Source organism: Solanum lycopersicum, chromosome 5 (genome assembly GCF_036512215.1).
Source record: "Solanum lycopersicum chromosome 5, SLM_r2.1".
Taxonomy (NCBI): Eukaryota; Viridiplantae; Streptophyta; class Magnoliopsida; order Solanales; family Solanaceae; genus Solanum; species Solanum lycopersicum.
The window spans coordinates 22,710,796-22,732,131 of record NC_090804.1 but is presented as its reverse complement, the minus strand read 5'-3'; the positions used below and the strand labels follow the sequence as shown (position 1 = coordinate 22,732,131).

Sequence of the window (21,336 nt, the reverse complement as noted above, 5' to 3'; positions counted from 1 at the left end):
TTCTTATTGTCGAAAGGAAATGTATTTAGTCTATTTCATACCAGTTGTTTAATGAAAATCACTATGAAATTTTATAAATGAGACATTATCAATAAATATGGTCTAATCAATCCTAAAATGTGAAGAAAAATAGATGTGAAGGTGACATGTACCTAACTAATTGTTGTTACCCAATTATAACTTTATCATACATATATAATCACATTTAAATTGACTTGTATTTGTGAGGAAGCATAACTCATATGTTACAATATACTTTAGGTTTATTTTCATTATAATGATTCGACTTAAAATAGTGAAAATCTTCAATTATTGTGAAGTTGATCAAATATACACTTTTACAATCTTATTTAAGGAAAAAATATATGAAATCATAAATTACTTAAATCCTAAAATATTCAAATAGTCTATATTTGAAAAAAAAATACTTTAAATTGTGGCCTATCCTAGATTAAAACTCGTGACTTATAGACTAATTTGATTGACACTAAATTATTCGCGCTGCAATAACATTGGTTTATATTGACGAAGGAAAATTTATTTAGTCTATTTCATATTAGTTATTTAATGAAAATCACTATGGAATTTTATAAAAGGAGACATTATCAATCAATATGGTCTAATCAATCCTAAAATGTGAAGTTAATAGATGTAAGAGTGACATATACCGTAACTAATTGTTATTACCCCATTATAAACTTGATCATGTATATATAATCACATTCAATTGACTTGTATTTGTGAGGGAGCGTAACTTATATGTTACTATACACTTTAGGTTTATTTTCACCATAATGATTCGACTTAAAAATCTTCAATTATTTTAAAGTTGATCAAATATATACTTTTACAATCTTATTTAAGTAAAAAAAAATATGAAATTAAAAATTATTTAAATCCTAAAATATTCAAATAGTTTATTTTTAAAAAAATTACTTAAAATTGTGGTCTATCGTAGATTCAAACTTGTGACCTATAGACTAATCAATTAACCTAAGTCATTCACTCTGCAATAGCATTCGTTCATATTGACGAAGAATTTTTTTTGCTATTCCATATCAGTTGTTTGATGAAAATTACTATGAAATTTCAATAAATATGGTCTAATCAATTCAAAAATGTGAAGTTAGTAGATGTAAGGGTGACATATACCGTAGCTAATTGTATTACCCAATTATAGCTTGATCATGCATATATAATCGCATTCAATTGACTTGTATTTATCAGGGAACATAACTCATATGTTACTATATACTTTACAATTGTAAACCATCATAATGATTCGACTTATACTAATGAAGGATTATCAATTCATGTAAAAAGGGTTCAAATAAAGACTTTTACAATCTTCTTTAAAAAAATCATAATAGAATAAAATTTACTCTAAAACCCGTAACCACAAAGTGGTTTTAAAATAGATAACTAAAATGGGGTAATTATAACCTAGCCTCAAACTCCTTAAATATGGACTAATCGTTTATGCTTTAGCATTTCGAACTTCAATAACATTCATTGATAATCAAAATCAATATATTGTTTATTCTTGTTTAAGTTTTTTAAGTTAGTAAATAAAAGTAAAATTACAGGTCTAATCAAAAATATGGAGAAAGATTGAAAAAAGGCCCAAACCAAAAGACAATGCAAAAACATCACAATCACAAAACACACACAGTGTTAAATGAAAATAATATCAGAAATCGTCAAAATAAATTAATGTGTCATTATTTCAAAAACAAATCTCAAAAAAAACATCGCTAGCATAAGTACATATTGTCGTTTAAATAACATTTTCTTTACATTCACTTGCAATTAATAATAAAATGTTTTCACAGTACTTTCGTAGCTTAATTCACTCTTTCATTCGAATATTCCAATCTTCAACCATTCTTGTATCATCGGTATAAACTACTGTCAAGTCAAATGATCAAATTTGCACGTTCATGCCCACTTGAATATATTGAATATTGAGATATATGCATACATGTACTCTACAATTATTATAAAAAAAAATCATAACCAAAAATTTCAAAACAAATATACTTTACTCAATTCAGAATTATTATTCATTTATAATTCCAAATGGTAATTATCAACGAAGAGGAAACAAAAAAGAACATTAAAAAATCAACAACGTATGGAGACTCAAAATTAGTAGAAATAAAAGTGAACCTCACAAAAAAAAACTCTAAAGTTCAATCGAGTAGACATTAAATAAAAATTTCTTAGCCAATGTGAAATGAAAAATAATGATTAAATGTTGAACTTTTCAAAGTGATTTTACTTTTAAAAATGAGTGATTTTAAAAAGTATTGATAGTGATTTTACATTGGAGGATAATTTGGGTATAAAAAATTAATGAACTTATCCAAGCATCCTCAATTTTTCAAAGAAATTACAAAATCACCTCAATTTTATTGCTCATGTCATTTTGTAACAAAAAATTGTCGTGGCAAATATATTTTCTGTAAAAAAAATTGACAGTAATAGTATGATGAAAAATAGAAAGAAGATTTTAGAGGAATTAAGGTGAAAAGTGTAGTAGTACATATTGTTATGATTGAGGAACTCAGATGATGGCAAGTCTTTCTTATGCTTTAAAAATAGGTCGATCCGCTACTCTTCTCGCTGCTGCGACTTCTCACTCCTTATTACGTAATTACTCCAAAATGACCATGTTTCTTCCTCATCGAAATTTCGCCATCATGGACTCCGGCGCCGATGAATTTGTCAGGGGACATGTCCACCCGAACGGTGTCGCCGTTATCACTCTCGATCGTCCTAAAGCTCTCAATGCAATGAACTTAGGTCAATTTTCAACTATTATACATAATGTGGATCATTTATTCTTTACTGTCACTTCATTTTTGCAGATTCCATTTCGCGTTTACAAGTTATTAACAAACATCTTCTGCTTTAGGATTGAGACCTAAATGTTTGACTTTGAGCTATCTGTACGAGTTGGTAGCTTAAATACTACTGAATATTACCCAGAAACCGGTCTAGTTGATCATTTGGATATAATAAAATTTTGGAATAATATTTCTCGGAGAATTAGTAAGAAGAAAATAAATCATAAAAATTTGTACTACTTCTTTGTATCTTTAGCGAATGATTTGCCCCTACACGTAGTCTGCTACCGGGTTAGGGTTAGCGAACCAGGATATCACAATGTAACTGTTAGTTTTATTGTTTTAAACTGATACTATAATCATTATTCTCATCATATCAATATCATTGTTACTCCCTCGGTTTCAATTTGCATATCTAATTTTTGACTTGACATGAAGCTTAAGAAAGTCAAGAGGACTTATGAATCTTATAATCTTAAAATTAAGATAGGTAACAATGTACCAAAATGTCTTTTAATATTGAGACCGTGTGAAAATTTGAAATTAAAGAGTTAATAAGAAGGGACGAAGTCATTTTTTTTAAACAGACTAAAAAGGAAATCATAAGTAAGACTAACAAATTGAAGTTAACATTATCATTACCATTTGCATAGTTTGGTCTGTGCACTCACGTTTCATTGAAATATGATGCAGATATGGATATCAAATACAAGAGTTTCCTGGATGAATGGGAAACAGACCCAAGAGTAAAATGTGTTTTGGCTGCCAGTAGTTCTCCCCGTGCCTTTTCAGCAGGTAACATGCTTTTCCTTATTTAGAGGAAAGCTGCGTGCTGGACCTCTAGTTTGTAGTTTTGCACCATCTAAATCTTAAAGTAGTTGTTACATTATCTCATTGTTCGTTTTGTTAGAGACCAACTATTCTATATGTTACATAGTATCCCCTGTGTTACTAAGAGTTGAGGGTGACCATTCATTGTCAATGCAGGATTGAATACTAGGGGGTTGTCACCGAATTTTGGGACAAAAGAGCAACTTAGTGCAATTTTTCTTCTTCTTCTTTTCCCCCCACATAGATTTGGCTTACAGTTGACAGTGTATGTTTGTGTTTCATGTTGTCTTGTATTTTTGGTGGTGTGTCAAAGCTGGTGTCATCCACAGTATATTTTGGAGTTTGCTATCTGTAATTTCATTTTCTGACATTGTCGTGATTAGTTGATGCTAATAATATGATGGATAACGGAAGTCCTAGTGATTTTACCTGCAGGTGGTGACATCAAGCAGATTGCAGCAAAAAAACAGCAGTCAGATATGATAGAGGTTTTGTATACTGTCCTTTAAACATGAATAGCTTCATTTTGATCATGATTCTGTCTACTCAGTTAAGCAAGTCCCATACTCACAACAAACTGCACTAGCTGTAGAACACACACTATGATTGTGGCAAACATATTACCCACGCCTTTTGTTAGTTCGGTTCCTAATAACTATCCAAAGAATCAGTTATCTGCAGAAAAATACAGGCAGGGCCTTTTTATCTGTGGTGAAGAAGTAATTGACTAATAGTGTGGGGCCTAAGGCTTTTTATATTTTGATATTTCCTAATTTTAAAAATTGGACGATTTGTATAAAAGAGACATGAAATTGGATCACATAAGAAAGTAGTAATGGAAGATGTGGAGCATCATAGGCTTGTTTAATGTTCTTACCATCTCAGTCATGACCCTTGTTTAATTTTTTACCATCTTTGTCAAATCATAGTCCTTCTCGTGGCATGTGTGCACACCTGTTGTAGTTTATGTACTTGCATCTTAAGTTATTCCATGTTAAAAATTGTAGGCTCTCTTTTTCAGGTACACGTGATTCTTGGAGAATGTTAACACCAAAGCATCACGATCTTATTCTTAACTTTTTATACAGCAGTATTATATTCCCCACCTGTAATGCTTGAATGTGTTATTTTATGCTTATATTCAATTATATACTGCAGCCGAGTTAGGAGGCCTTTGTGTAAAAGTAGAAATCAATATCCTTTCCTGTTATATGTAACAGGTATTCACAGCTGAGTATCCTATAATATGTAAAATCTCCGGGTACAAAAAGCCTTACATCAGCTTCATGGATGGCATCACAATGGGCTTTGGAATTGGTTTATCTGGTCATGGTCGTTACAAGGTTATTACAGAGGTAGTTCTCTACCCTTATGGAGAATTACTCGTTTTAGCAAGTAACATCTTATTTACACTTCTTATTTTTCTATAGAGGACTGTTCTAGCGATGCCAGAAAATGGAATTGGGTTGTTTCCAGATGTCGGTTTTTCCTATATAGCGGCACATGGTCCTGGAGAAGGCACAGTTGGTATATTTTCTTATACTCAGTTGAGTGTTTCTTGCTGAGCAAATTCCAATAACGCTATCTTGGTGCATGAAAAATTATGAAAAAGAGAAATAAAAGATGGAAACTCATATAACGGGGGCATAGTTATCTCTCCTCTCTAATAGCTTAAGTTTGGTAATTGAGCTCTGTGATCTGGGGATGGAAGATTACAGAAAGTATTGAAGACTATCTAGCACTTGCGGAGCCAGGATTTCAGTAACGAGTTTCAAAATATGAAAGTTAAACATACAAAGAAGCCAAAGGGGGTTCAACATCTACATTTACATTAAAGATAATTTTAATCTTATATAAGTAATGTAATTTTCCATGTAAGAGTGCTCAAATGAACCCCCTAGGCCCTAGCTGGCTCCATCCCTGATATCTAGATGCTAAAGTCAGCAAGAGAAGCATGCTTGCATCAGTGTCTGTATGTTATTGAATGCTATCGATTGGGCTTCTAAAATTTGGAGGTAGGAATTATGATCAACATTTCAGAACTTTCTAAGGTGTTTGAGGTGATTTCCTTCTTTGATGAATTTTAGAAATATGATAGTTTTTTGATCTGTAACTGAGGAGCCTTTCAGGTAGTCTTTTGATCTGTAAGTGAGGAGCCTTTCAGGTGTTTGATTGATAAAAGAACACTTATTAACACCCTAATTGCACTTCATGCATTTTCACCTTTTCAATGTTGTCAAAACCATGCTTTAAGAGCGATTATGAGCTGAAGTGTGGTGCAAAACAAGTTAAGCGCTTAGCCTCACTTAATGTGCGATTATGAGCTGAAGTGTGGTGCAAAACATGTCATCATCAAGTCTCTATATCATACTTTTTCTTTCTACTGAGCATCTCCCGAAGAGATGACACTAAATAGTTTGATATTTCACTTTATTGTAATTTCTTTATCCGAATTTATTTGTACATATGTTTGCTGTTCATGCTTATTATTATTAGTCTTGGACTAAACATACATTTTTATATTTCTTTTTTCTCCATTCCGCCATTTTTCATCAAAGGAGATACTTTATTCATGCTTAAAACGCCACTGGGCCTTAGAGCTTTATTGTGTTTTCCGCTTTTGATAAAACTGCAGCTGTTGTTCATAAACACATCCCTTTCATGTTCACAAAGCAATTATTGTTTTATTTCTGAAGAACATGGACATTAGCTCTCTGTTTGTACATTACCTGGTGTGGATCCTCTTACTAAACGTTCAAGACTAACACAATATTAGGACTATGACGGTTGATTGTGATTTTAGTGAATGTACTCTTGAGTTATCTGATTTAAGTGATAACCAAAATGAGGTCATCCGTGCAAGCGCTGATGAAGTAGATCTGTGGTTGCAGACAAATGTTACACTTATATTTGTCAATGGCTAAGCATGATCCTGAACCATGGGGAAAACCTCTTGAGAAGCAATAGTGACTAAGAGGATGTTTGACTAGACTTAAAAGCTGGTTAAACTGGCTTATAAGCACTGTTAAGCTTTATCTACGCATTTGGTAAACACCGAAGTATTTATAAGCTCTTATTAAAAGCAAAATGTGCAAAAAAGCTCTAAGATATATTGGCTTTTAAGCACAAACCACAAATAAAGTGTGGACTTCGATGAAAAAAGGCAGAAAGGGATAAAAGTACAAATATATGTGTATTGTCCAAGACTAATAATTATAAGCACGAGCAACAAATATATGATCAAAGAAATTGAATGTTTTAGGATAAAGTGAAATATTAATAGTTTAGTGCCACCTCTGTAGAAGAGTCTCATTGACAAGGAACAATATGCCTTAGCGCCTTGATGGCGATACTAAAGTGCACATTAAGCGAGGGAAAGCGCTCAACACTTTTTGAGTCTCGCTTTAGTGCTTAAGCTCACCTTTAATAACACTGCTTATAAGTCAGGCGTTAATAAGCCAAAATTAGCTTAAGACTATAAGTTGTTTATCCCCAATTTCTGATTTTTTTTTAGCTTATAAGTACTTTTGGTTTGACCAAGTATTTTATAATTTTATCCTTCGTATGTTTTCTATTTCTCAAAGTATCTTTCCCAAAACAGAACTCTCAACTTGCTATTCACTTTGTGTCAGTTGTTTTTTCTTTTCTTTACAAGGATACTTTTAAATTAATAATATTTTGAAATTTTTTTAAGGATATTTTAGTTGTTGTAACAAAAGAACAACTTAACACTTTTTTCACTAAACACATTAACTGTTTATTAGCAGTTTCAACATTTCTATCACAACAAATTACAGCTTGTTTATAAAATTAGTTTAATAAAATAATTTGACTTCTCTTTCATATAGAGGGTAGTGGAAGAAAATCATTGATAATAATGGAAAAATTGGTTTGATACTCAAAGTTAAAATTGAAAGTTCTTATATCAATTGAAACTAATAAAAGATCTGAAAGTTTATAGGATAATATTATTAATAACAATCCTGGCAGACATTTTAGAATCATACAATATGCAAAAATAGAAAGAGTGTCGTATAAGTTGTTACAAAGGGAGTAAAATTTTAAAATGGGTAAAGATGCCAAGTGAGACCTGTCTCACTTTTCTGCTAATATCTTATCCATATTTTGTTGGCGTGAGATACTGATTTACAATGTATGTGTGGTGTTATTGTTGAACTTTCTTCTCCACTCCTTTCCTATCTATGTGTTTAATCAATTCAGCTATTGCAGGTGCTTATCTTGGATTGACTGGAAGTAGGATATCAACACCTGCTGATGCTCTCTATGTTGGTCTGGGAACTCATTATGTCCCTTCTGCAAATTTGGGCACATTGAAGGAAGCTTTGCTTGCCACTAAATTGTAGGTCCCAATATTATTCTTTTAGTAACGTGAAGCTCATGCACTAAATGTCAATTTTTTTTAATCAATTACTAAGATCCATGAGACATGCACAGCTCCTTGCCCTTTTGAGTCTCTTTATCTGTGCATGTTAAGACTATCTGTGTCCACATTCCTTAAGGTTGTGCCTTTTCTCTTCAAATCCTTTAATGGCTTGGCTCTGGGGGAAGAGATTCCCCAAGTTGGGTAAACTTTTGTTCCTATGTTTGAAACTTTTTTAGTGCTTATGTTGCTATATTCTAATCAACACTTCATGAGGTACATCTGGTCTTCAGCATTCTTCTTCAGAATATAGTTTCTTATGCCAGTGTGTATTATGTTACTGATACAAATCAATTCAGTAATATATTTCAACTTTGAAATAAGTTGTCTGTTTTGTTAAAACAGCTCCGAGGATCCAGATGAGGAGATAAAACAACTGTTGACGAAATACAGCAGCAACCCTAATTCAGAACCCCGTTTGAAGTCACTTTTACCCAGAATAATTTCTACTTTTGCTGGTGACAAGTCCATTAGGGAGATACTAGAAGAGCTAGAACATCATCAGCAAAGCACTGATACATTGGGTAAGGTTTAGCAGTAAGAGCTTATTTGGATTGACTTATTTTAAGTGTTTTAAAGTCAAACTAGCTTTTAAACGCTTTTGGAATGTTTGGGTGATTTTGAAAAATGCTTATGAGCATTTGATTTGGAGCTAAAATGATAAAAATAAGCCAAAAGCCATAAGTTAGAATTATAAGTCAAAAGTCAATTAAGCTCTAAGACTTTAATTTTAAAAAGGCTTAGCAGTAAGACTTTTCTGCATAGATGAGTTCATGTGCTCTCTTTTTTATACCATGTGTGTATCACGTTAATTAATAATAAATGTATGTAAAAATAACAAATTATTATGTGTATGTTATATTATTGAGAATACAAAATTTTAAAAAGTAACATAAAATTTTTTACAATAAAAAGTTTACTTAAAGAGGAACATGATAATTCATCACTACCACGTTAGTAATTGAGTATTAAAATCAAATGTAGTGGATATAATTTCGCCATTAATATCAAAAGTCAAAATTATATTGGTATTGATTAAGAGTTACTTTATTTAATTTTTAATAAAATTAAATATCCAAGGACAGAAGTCAAAATTTGTCATGTATCAGAACCAAAGTCAGAAATTATGTCGCAAAATTTCAATTAATTTAAATTTACTTTTACTTATTATAAATTTTAAATGAAGATTCATAGAATAAATACTATATAATTTTAGTTGATTTAAAAGTTTATAACTATTAAAAGTTTTTACATAAATATTAGGATAATAATTTAAATGACAATTATTTGAAGAAAATAGTAAAATGTCATTTTTGTTTTTGGTAATTCTTTTTAATAAATTATAAAATGTTCATGCTTTTAATATAATTTGGAAGATATGCATTATCAAAAAAAAAATATAATTTGGAAGATATAGGTTAATTTCTCCATAAATGAGTCGCATATGTGATTTAGTTGAAAACGGCATGCTTTGTTTACATTTTCATGTGAGAGTTAATTTTGTTGACAGTGGCAGAATGGGCAAGGGATGCTCTGCAAGGGATTAGTAAGGGGGCCCCTTTTTCTCTCCGTCTCACCCAAAAGCTCTTCTCTAAGGTAGCATCTGCACGTGGCGAAACTGACAACGACTTGTCCAGGGTGAGCTTATGTTGTGTTTCTTCCTCTAAAAGTTTTTTGATCTTCTGGTTTTTCACTAATGATTAAATTTTGTCATCTTTAACACTCAGCTCACTGGTGTCATGAGAACTGAATATCGCATTGCTTTAAGGTCCGCTCTACGGAGCGACTTTGCTGAAGGTGTCCGAGCAGTCTTAGTGGACAAGGATCAGGTTTGTTATGACTGCATAAATGTTTCTAGTTTCTGCACAAGAAAATGTCATGGTCCTCCCATTGTAATTGTTACCCACCTTATGTTATTAGGTTATTTCAGATGAAGTGTCTGCTTTCAAAAATCAGACTCATATAATTGAAATTTTAACCAATTTTACATGCAATGCAAATATCTATGACTAAAATCCGCCCGCATTAAAAAATTAAAGGGTACTACATATGTTTGTTAGATTTGTTGTTCTGACAAATTGATGACCAAGATTTGTTTTTATGGTATATGGAACCTATGTTTCAAATTTAAACTAATCTGGAGTAGCTTTGGGTGTTGAATCAGACACAACTGAATTTTAGCCACTTTAACATGTGTTACATGACTGAAGAGAAGACATACCTGAAAAAAATTCAAAGATTGTTAAATAAGTTTGTTAGACTGATTGTTGTTATTGACGAATTGATTATTGTTGTATGTTCTATATGATATATAAAATTTATATTTCAAATTTGAACATATTTAGAAAAGATTTGAGTGTTGAATTATTGAAATTCGAATAATAAAAAAAATCAGATGCACATGACTAAAATTTTTAGCCAATTTTTATTGCACTTCAGTTAAAAATGTTTTGCATTGTTTTCAAAATGGGTAAACTTGCAAAAAAAAAAATGTGAAGATAAAGACACAAGTTAAATAGAAACTCTAAAAGCGAGTATTTGTGAACTTAAACCATTTCACAAGTGTAGTGTATTTTCCTTGGTAAAGATTAGAATTTGAGTTTAGTTAATAGCCGAAACAATCAGTAGATGCTTAAGACTTGTGAGGCACTATTTATGATTTCAAGACAATATCTGCTACTCCTCAGTCCTCACAACTATCTTAAACCGTGAGTTCTCTTACTATTATGGAATTGATCACCAAGCAAGATCGGGTAATTAGAATCAATACCAAACTGATCATTTTCTTTTCCTTTTTCTCTAAAATGTTGATGAAATAAAAGAACTCATTGTTCAATTGTTCCAAATTGCTTCTTTCAAGCTTTTATTTTTCCTTTAAGTTCCTCCTAGGATAACTTTATTATTCTCCATTAGGGCTCCTAACTTACTTTGTGGGAGTTTCATCTTTATGTCCCCTTTGGGCCTTGGCCCACCACTTTCTTATATTGTTAGGAGTCGTTTGGTGTGAAGGTATAATAATCTCATGGATGAAATAATGTATGTGAACAAAACAGTGAGCTTGCAAGCTCATTACTCCATTGAAGCACTTAGAGAGAAAGCTAAAGCATGAAGAAGAGAAGAAGAAAATTATTGTATTGATCTATCTTAGCTCACATGTTACATGTTTCACTGCTTATATAACATCAGAAGCAAGGGAAAAAAAATATCTACTAACTTATTTTTCAGCACACTAATCGAGGCAACAAACTACTAATTTGGTAGTTACAAAAAACAGAACTTCTAACTAACTTTTGAATTGTTAGTTATTATAACTAACTAATACTTATTAACTACTTTTAACACGCCCCCTCAAGTTGATGAGTGCATAACATTGATCACTCCAAGCTTGCCTAAAAGATGCACATGTTGAGCTTGACTCAATCCTTTTGTCAATATGTCTGCAAGTTGTTGTTGTGTGTGTATATAAGCAGTGTCAACCTCACCTGCTTTGATTTTATCCCTGATAAAATGGCAATCTATTCAATGTGTTTTGTTCTTTCATGTAACACTGGATTAGCTGCTAACTGTATAGCTGATTTGCTGTCACTGAAGATAGTAATAGGTAACTGAACATCCACTCTTAATTCTTTGAACAAGCCTAGAAGCCATGTGATTTCTGAGACTGCTGATGCCATACTTCTGTACTCAGCTTCAGCTGAGCTTCTTGAAACAGTCTGTTGTTTCTTTGATTTCCAAGAAATTAAGGACTCTCCAAACTTAATGACATATCCTGTGATGGATCTTCTTGTGTTAGGACAAGCAGCCCAATTAGAGTCACACACAACAAGTAAGTATGTTAGTATGTTCAGAATGTAACCAAACACCTTGATCAACTGATCCGCTCGAATATCTAATCACTCTAGTAGTTGCTTCCATATGTGATTTCTTGGGAGATTGCATGAACTGGCTGAGAGTTTGCACTGCATAACTTATATCTGGTCTGGTGATAGTAGCATACAACAATTTACTAATCAATCTTTGATATGAAGTAATGTCATGCAGCACAGCATCTGCACTATAGCCATTTGCTTGATCATGCTCTACTGAAGTCAACCTCAAATTGGACTCCATTGGTGTGGATGCAGGTTTGGCACCAGTCAGGCCTGCATAAGCAATAAGTTCCAATATATATTTCCTTTGATTCAAAATAATTCCTTCAGAGGATCTCAATACTTCAATGAAAATCTCAAAATAATTTTCATCATTGTAACACTTTGACAAAGTGCTCTAGAGAGAGATAGAGAGGGGAAGATCATCCCTTCAGAAGTAAATATAGATAGGTGAAATTAGGGGGCCAATGGAGGATATTTGGATTCAATAAGAAGAAGAATGAAAAGAGGAAGAAAGAAGGCACTTCGCTTGTAATAACATTAGTGGGACAACCATTTTACATCCCGTGTTTTGGAGATTGTCTTGATTTATGATGTTGGAAATGATTGATTGAGGATGGATGTGATCCAATTTGTTGATATTGGTTGGTTCTATATTTCTGAGTTAATTTTATTGAACAAGAAGCAACTATTTAACCTATTAAAAAATGGCAGAAATGGTAAATTAATCTAGGAGATAACAAACTTTGCCCACCTATACAAATTCTAGAAGAAGCATCTAATGAGAGAATCTTATGCTATGTACAAAAGATGATAAAATGTAATGGGATATGAGTGAATGGGCTTTCTTGATTGATAATGTTGATCTGAATGTTGGGTCATGAATATTGGGTCGAATTTGATATAGGAACAGGTCCTGCGACTTGTTTCTCTTCATTCTTCTAATGATACTTGACTTAAGGAACAGGTCCTGCGACCTGTGTCTCTTCATTCTTCATATGAGACTTGTCTTCAGATGAGACTTGACTTAGGGAACAGGTCCAGTGACCTGTTTCTCTTCATTCTTCATATGAGACTTGAATTTAGGGATTAAGACCTAGGCCGAATTTTCATGACTGCGGCCTGGCCTGATTTTCATCATCATTCTGATAGTGGGTGACGGCCCTTTTTTGTACCAAGCTAGTAAAGGTGTAGTGGATCAAAGGTGATGATGTTTTTTATTCTTTATTTGGCCTGGCCTGATTTTCATCATCATTATGTTTTGTTGGAATGAGTATTCCTAAAAATATTAAGGATTTTGTTTTCAGAAGCCAAAGTGGAAACCAAGTTGCTTGGAGGAAGTTGAGGATAGGGAGGTGGAAGCTCTTTTCGAACCTCTGAGCCCAGATATTGGAGAATTGAATGTGTGAGCATAATGCATATCCTGAATCTTTCCAGCGGGGTAAGGATTAACCAGATGATTCTCTTTTCATTACAACACAACTAACTAATTAATGAGGTATAGTTGGTTAAAAGGTGTTTATGTGAATACCTTCAACCACTCCATTGTATTACTTATTACTATTTTTATACACATATATTTGCTTTTGGAGTCGCTATTTAACAAATGCTCCATATTTAGTTAGTATAAAAGAAGTTCAAGCATACACAACTGAGGTTAAAAAATTTGTGTCCCAAGTGTTCAAATTGTCAAGTCTCAGGCATGTATGTGTTTTGCTATTTTATTTTTTGTTTGTTCGAATTTTATCAATTCGGCCCGGCAGATCTATCAAAAATAAGCTCAAATGTAAATCATAAGTTTCATATATCATACGCAACTGGATAGATGTATGCATTGAGTTGCAATTTTTCATTTTGATCTCTTTAAAAACAACGATCATCTATGGCAGTGATTCATCAATCAATCTATTTCTTGTGTTTATCAAACAGGTATGCCCTCTTTCACAGATAAAGATTGGCCTAATTGTTGGCGAATTCGTTCGGCTTGTAACCTCTCACTTATGTAACTATATTATTACAATATATATGTTCAATCACATATATGATATGCCATGCTCTCCGTAATGTTTTAAGATTTTTTTTTTCTATTTAACGGTAAAATTGAGTATGAAAATTCAAAATCATCTACTTTCAAATGTTTTTTGTTACCTTTGTTTTACTAATTTTATTGTTTACTGCTTATATTTAAGTCGAGATTTGTGACTAGAAATCTACTTGTTGATATATGTGTTGGTTTGTATTACTGTATTATGGTTTCCTATTTACATCCATATCTTAGATGGATGGATAATTGACATAACAAAATTGTGGCTAGCTAGTTGTGCTGCTTTTATATGGATGGAGAATGGACAGAACAATTTATGTCGTTGCTACGCAATCTAAGATTATTCAATTGGCTAATAGATTAATGTATTTATAGTTATTCATGCATGATTTACAAACAAAGACCCCACAATAGAACAAATTTCAATCATTCAACCAGATTGACAAACTATGCATTCAAAACACTATTAGCCCAAACTATGACACAAGCAACCATACAAATCATCCTAACAAAAAAAACCAAGCTAGCTAGTATCATCTTGTATCCAATAAAGGTCATGGATACAAGATTACTACTACATTATTCCACAAATGATTTGTTCTAAGAAGTTAAGATTCTATGAATTACATCAAGGAATTCTTGATGAGCAGTGAGCTGCGGAAAATGGCCATGAGTGTTGATGATCTCAACAGTGGATTCTCCCTTGATAGTGTTGTGCATGTAGGTGGGAACCGAGTTTGGAACAGCAAAATCAACCTTGGTTTGAATTATGGTACATGGGGTAATAACCTTGTCAAGAATGTGTCTATAGTCACTTAGGAAAACAGTTTTGGCTAAAGGTAATGCAATTTCAACTCCCATTCTTTTCAAGCATTTATCAAATTTGTCAACAGAAGGAGGATCACTTGGATCCATAGCTATACTAGCAAAATTTGAACTCCAAACATCATACTTTTCCTCAATGTTTTGAAACATCTCTTCCATCTCTGGTATGTTGAAACCTCCCTCGTATTCTTCTAGGTTAATGAACCTGCACAATTCAAAATTTATACAATAGTGATGGAATAAGTTACGTATATATATATATATATATATATATATATAGTGGTTGGAGGATAATGTTTCTCACGATACTTAATCCAAGGATAAAACAATTTTATAAGCATTTGCAGAAAGAAAGAAATTAGAAGTCTTTTTGACACATACTAAATATTCTTGTAGAAATAAAAGTAAGAGAAATAAAAAGTTAAAAATTAAATAAGTTTCTTATGCATTATATAAATCATTCTTTTTTCCAATTAACAAAAAAAAGGTACTATCATCTAAAATCAATCAAGGAATAGAAAGAGGAGAGTAGGATAAGTAGGTCCTAATTTATTTATTGGTATAGATGCGTTCAAAGCAAACAAAGGATATGAAATATCTAGTACTAATAACAAACTATGTACCAAGTGACAAATAAAGATAGTAGGATTAATTATTCTCACAATTTAACCATAGTTGTTCATAGTAAAAATAATCAATATATATATATATAAATCTGAATTCAAAATCGCTGATGTGGCATACCTCTAAGGGCTAGAAAAATATTCATTTTTTTAAAAAAAAATATATTTTTTAAATTATTTTTTAAATTTTAAAATATAAAAAAAACTCTTAAATATTGAAGCTAAACACAGTTAAAGTCATTGAATTATAATTACTCCAATGAATGTTATTTATCTTTTCATATTCATATGTTACTAATTATTATTTATCTTTTCATATTCATATGTTACTAATTATTATACTAACTATAAATACTAAAGCAAATATCTAACACCACATAACATTTTGCCCTTTTTCATTCATAATTTCCTTTCAATTCTTCTTCTTTTTATTTCAAACTCTTTTTGCAAGAAGTCTTTTTCTTTCTTTTTTTCCTTTTTTTTAATTATTTATTTTAGCATTGTCAGTGTTGTCCATATTTTATTATCTTAGTATGTAATTTTCGTGCCTGATTTTTTTATTTTATCTTATTTTTATCTTAATATATTAAATAAATTAAATAAATGCCCTCTATTAATCATTTTCGTTTAAATTCTTACATTAATTCCTTTATTATTTTGTATATGTACGTTACAATATATCCAACTGGACAACGATACGTAAAACTCATTTTATGTGTTGCAAATATTCAATTTTGTCCCTAAATTTCATCTATTAATTTAGTTATTATTATAATTTACATGTATGAATGTCATATTTAATCTATCCATATTTAGGATATTCTCCACCATTATTATTAATCTCTTCCCCTAATTTTTTTTCACTTTTTTTGTATTACTTATATTCCTATAAGGAAATGTAGAAATGATCAATGCAGTAGTTATGAAATTTAAAAGGTAAGTTTCGTTGTAATTTAATAAATACAAAAATGTGAAAAGTTATTATTTTTAATGGCATTTACCATATGAGTTATTATGTATTGTAGTTATATCATATTTGCACATATAAATATAAGAAACATTGCAAATGATTGGGAAGCTCAGTCAATGTTGGGTGCTGGTGATATTTTACTGTTTATTTTAAAGATGAGATTATCTATTTTCTTTTATATAAATTGAATGATAAGAATATTTATCTTTTTCTATTTATGCATTTTTCAGAAAAAATTAATCAAAAGACATGAGTGTTTATGAATTGTTAACCTTGAATTATGATATTATATTTTTGAGGAGTGTTGCTTGGAGGCTCAAATTTATTTTCTTTTATATGAATTGATGGTAATAATATCTATCTTCTTTTATTTATTCAATTTTCAAAAGGAATCTATTAAAAATATGAGTTTTTATGAAATGTCAGCCCTGAATTATGATTTTTTAGTTTGCAGGAGAAAGTCTTATATGGAGTCTCAACCTAAAAAGGTTGTTAAAAAATTCACACATATCAAAAGAAGTGAGAATATCTATTTTCTTTTCTATATACATTTTTCAAAAGTAATATGTTAACATGTGAACTATAAACTATAATTTTATATTTTGTTGGAAGAAGTGTTATTTAGAGTCTCAACCTAAGAGACACATTTGAAAATCAATAACAAAACGAGGTTGCTTAAAATTCACACATACCAAAAGAAGTGAAAATATTTTTTTTATATACATTTTTGTAAAAATAGCATATTAAAAGACATAATCATCTATAAAATGTGAACTGTAAGTATAATATTATATTTTTTGTAGGAACAAATTTGAATTCAAGTTCAAGACATTGTTTTAGAAGCCAATAAACAAAAAAAATGTTGCTCAAAAATTCATACAGAAAAAGAGATTGATCGTTATTTATATTATGAATTGTTAATTCTTTATCCTTGTAGTTGCTAGAGAAAAGGAAAGTAAAACGAGAACAAGACACCAAAGAGAGTTTGCTTCACTACATTTTTTTTATATAAATTTCTTAAGACACAAGAATTATGACCATAAATCAGAAAACTTTATAGGCAATTGTCCACTTTTATTGTACAATTTAAAAAAAAATTGTTATTTTAAAAATGAATAATAATTTATGAAAATTGGGATTGTGTAATGCAAATTACTTTGACTTTTTGCCAATGATTTGGATTGAAAAATCTTTTTTATTATTTCTCAAAATTTTAAAATTATGAGTTAAATTTTAAACTTTCATAGTCAAATTGAGTTTTCCATAGTTGAAATTCAAAATAAATAAATAAAAATAATGATTAAATACATCCTTTTAGTTACTTGTGATTGGATCGACACGACATATATAAATTTGTAGAGGAATGAAAAAATATAGATTGTTTAGTTTTTTAAATTATTTTTACGTACGATATAGATTGATTATTTTTTTTAATAAAAGTTATTATTCATTGTTTTTCTATTTTTTTTAATTTTAAGTCGTGAAAATTTAAAATGGTAGAATCATAAAAATGAAGGTCAAATGATCAATTGGGTTTTCATAGTTCAAAACTATTTCTTTCTTATGTTTTTATTTTTTTTATTTTCAAGTTTAAATAACTAATTTAAATAGGTTGTTGCATTTATATTGAAATGTTTTTCATCAATGCTTTCATATAAATGAAAGGAAAAATTATGTATAGATAAACATGTATATAACTTCTTGAATCAAATTTTCTTTTACTTACAAAAATAAGGAGCATAAGTTTAGCGATATAAAAAATATTATTAGAAGATAAAGACTCTTACTTAAGATTATAAAAGATATAAAACTTAAATACTAATAATATATTTCATTAAAACATGAAATCTGAATCTCACTATAGAAAATATATAAAATATTTTAAGTACTCAACTATTCTAAAAAGTTAGTTAGTGAATTTAACGAGTTATTATGACGGCGCGAAGCGCGGCTGAATTCACTAGTTATCTTATAATATTTATCTAATTTAGAAAATCAACAGATAATTTATTTTTATATCTATTTAACCCTTACAACTAAATACTACTCCCTTCATCCACTTTAATTTGTCATGTTTGTACTTTTCGAAATTCAATCTATTTAATTTTCAAAGTTAAATTAGATTACATTAATTTGATAGTTTAAACAAAAAAATTAGATATTCAAAAACTATACGAAAAGTACTATAAATTGTAATTTTTTACATATTAAAATGATGAAAAAATACATCGTAAAATATTGATCAAAATTTGTATAGTTAGACTCTAAAAAAAATATATATTGTAAAATGTTAGTAAAAGTAGACATAGATAGTATTTATTATCTAACACATTTCTTAAAACATAATATTTACTGAAGTCGAAGAATAATATAGTAATATCACCCTTATATTTTGTTATTTTTAAGAAGTATATCAAAGAACAACTATTGTTAAGACACTAGAAAGGAAAAAGGGAGTAAGAAATTAAAGTGCAAAAGAGTTTAGTAAGAAGAGAAAAAAAGTATAACCTTGGAGAAGATGAAACAAGGATGAGCCTTTTGAAGAGTGTAGGTCTTTTGATAGAAGCAATGCAACCAATGATGCCAGACATAGAATGACCAACAAATATAAAAGATTCCAACTTCATTTCATCAACAAGAGCTATCAAATCATCAGCAAAAGGCTCATAGAAGGAGTATTTTTCAGCATCAAAATGATGTTTTAATAGATTAGCACCAGAAAAACACCAATCAAACAAAACAATCTTGTAAGACTCACATAATTTGGGCAATATTTTATCCCAAACTGATTGATCTCCTCCATATCCATGTGCTAAAATTATTGTTTCTTTTCCTGACCCTATTATTCTTCCATTCATATTTCTTAATAAATCCAATATCACCATTTTCTACTTATGCTATTCTAACTATACTTACTATATATTTATATATATAGCAAAGGGAAGAGGTTTATTGGCCGGCCAACACTATATAATGCAACGTATTGATTATCCTAGAGGCGGATCAAAGATTAAAAGTTAATTCTAAATTTTCTTTTAAGAAAAAGAGAGTGGGTTCAGAGCTACAATTCTAGCGTGAAAGGCATTTTTAGGGTCTGTCAATTTTGTTATGGATTCATTATAATGATTCGACTTAAAATAGTGAAAATCTTCAATTATTGTGAAGTTGATCAAATATACACTTTTACAATCTTATTTAAGGAAAAAATATATGAAATCATAAATTACTTAAATACTAAAATATTCAAATAGTCTATTTTTGAAAAAAATACTTTAAATTGTGGCCTATCCTAGATTAAAACTCGTGACTTATAGACTAATCGATTGACACTAAATTATTCGCGCTGCAATAACATTGGTTTATATTGACGAAGGAAAATTTATTTAGTCTACTTCATATTAGTTTTTTAATGAAAATCACTATGAAATTTTATAAAATGAGACATTATCAATCAATATGGTCTAATCAATCCTAAAATGTGAAGTTAATAGATGTAAGAGTGACATATACGTAACTAATTGTTATTACCCTATTATAAACTTGATCATGTATATATAATCACATTCAATTAACTTGTATTTGTGAGGGAGCGTAACTTATATTTTACTATACACTTTAGGTTTATTTTCACCATAATGATTCGACTTAAAAATCTTCAATTATTTTGAAGTTGATCAAATATATACTTTTACAATCTTATTTAAGAAAAAAAATATGAAATTAAAAATTATTTAAATCCTAAAACATTCAAATAGTTTATTTTTAAAAAAATTACTTAAAATTGTGGTCTATCCTAGATTCAAACTTGTAACCTATAGACTAATCGATTAACCTAAGCCATTCACTCTGCAATAACATTCGTTCATATTGACGAAGAAATTTTTTTGCTATTTCATATCAGTTGTTTGATGAAAATCACTATGAAATTTCAATAAATATGGTCTTATCAATCCTAAAATGTGAAGTTAATAGATGTAAGGGTGACATATACCGTAGCTAATTGTATTACCCAATTATAGCTTGATCATGCATATATAATCGCATTCAATTGACTTGTATTTGTCAGGGAGCATAACTCATATGTTACTATATACTTTACAATTGTAAACCATCATAATGATTCGACTTATACTAATGAAGGATCATCAATTCATGTAAAAGGGGTTCAAATAAACACTTTTACAATCTTCTTTAAAAAAATCATAATAGAATAAAATTTACTCCAAAACCCGTAACCACAAAGTGGTTTTAAAATAGATAACTAAAATGGGGTAATTATAACCTAGCCTCAAACTCCTTAAATATGGACTAATCGTTTATGCTTTAGCATTTCGGACTTCAATAACATTCATTGATAATCAAAATCAATATATTGTTTATTCTTGTTTAAGTTTTTTAAGTTAGTAAATAAAAGTAAAGTTTACAGGCCTAATCCACAATATGGAGAAAGATCGAAAAAAGGCCCAAACCAAAAGACAATGCAAAAAACATCACAATCACAAAACACACACAATGTTAAATGAAAATAATATCAGAAATCGTCAAAATAAATTAATGCGTCGTTATTTCAAAAACAGATCTAAAAAAAAACATCACTAGCATAAGTACATATTGTCGTTTAAATAACATTTTCTTTACATTCACATGCAATTAATAATAAAATGTTTTCACAGTACTTTCGTAGCTTAATTTCACTCTTTCATTCGAATATTCCAATCTTCAACCATTCTTGTATCATCGGTATAAACTACTGCCAAGTCAAATGGTCAAATTTGCACGTTCATGCCCACTTGAATATATAGAATATTGAGATATATGCATACATGTACTCTACAATTATTATTAAAAAAATCATAACCAAAAATTTCAAAACAAATATACTTT

At 30.0% G+C, this 21,336-nt stretch overlaps 2 protein-coding genes across 2 annotated transcripts; one reads left to right on the top strand and one right to left on the bottom strand.

Annotated features, from left to right (window-relative positions):
• Positions 1 to 2,499: 2,499 nt before the first annotated feature.
• LOC101258741 (3-hydroxyisobutyryl-CoA hydrolase-like protein 4, mitochondrial) lies at positions 2,500 to 14,125 on the top strand. Its single transcript, XM_069297975.1, has 11 exons — positions 2,500 to 2,805; positions 3,543 to 3,644; positions 4,116 to 4,168; positions 4,901 to 5,035; positions 5,111 to 5,207; positions 7,911 to 8,040; positions 8,467 to 8,645; positions 9,632 to 9,759; positions 9,849 to 9,950; positions 13,298 to 13,431; positions 13,920 to 14,125. The coding sequence occupies exons 1-10, from the start codon at positions 2,571 to 2,573 to the stop codon at positions 13,397 to 13,399; spliced, it is 1,263 nt and encodes a 420-aa protein (XP_069154076.1). The 5' UTR covers positions 2,500 to 2,570; the 3' UTR covers positions 13,400 to 13,431; positions 13,920 to 14,125.
• Positions 14,126 to 14,374: 249 nt separating this feature from the next.
• Positions 14,375 to 19,434, bottom strand: LOC138348546 (strigolactone esterase D14-like). The gene is made up of 2 exons (XM_069297977.1): positions 18,961 to 19,434; positions 14,375 to 15,064 (listed from the first exon to the last, which is right to left on the bottom strand). The coding sequence occupies exons 1-2, from the start codon at positions 19,335 to 19,337 to the stop codon at positions 14,635 to 14,637; spliced, it is 807 nt and encodes a 268-aa protein (XP_069154078.1). The 5' UTR covers positions 19,338 to 19,434; the 3' UTR covers positions 14,375 to 14,634.
• Positions 19,435 to 21,336: the final 1,902 nt, after the last annotated feature.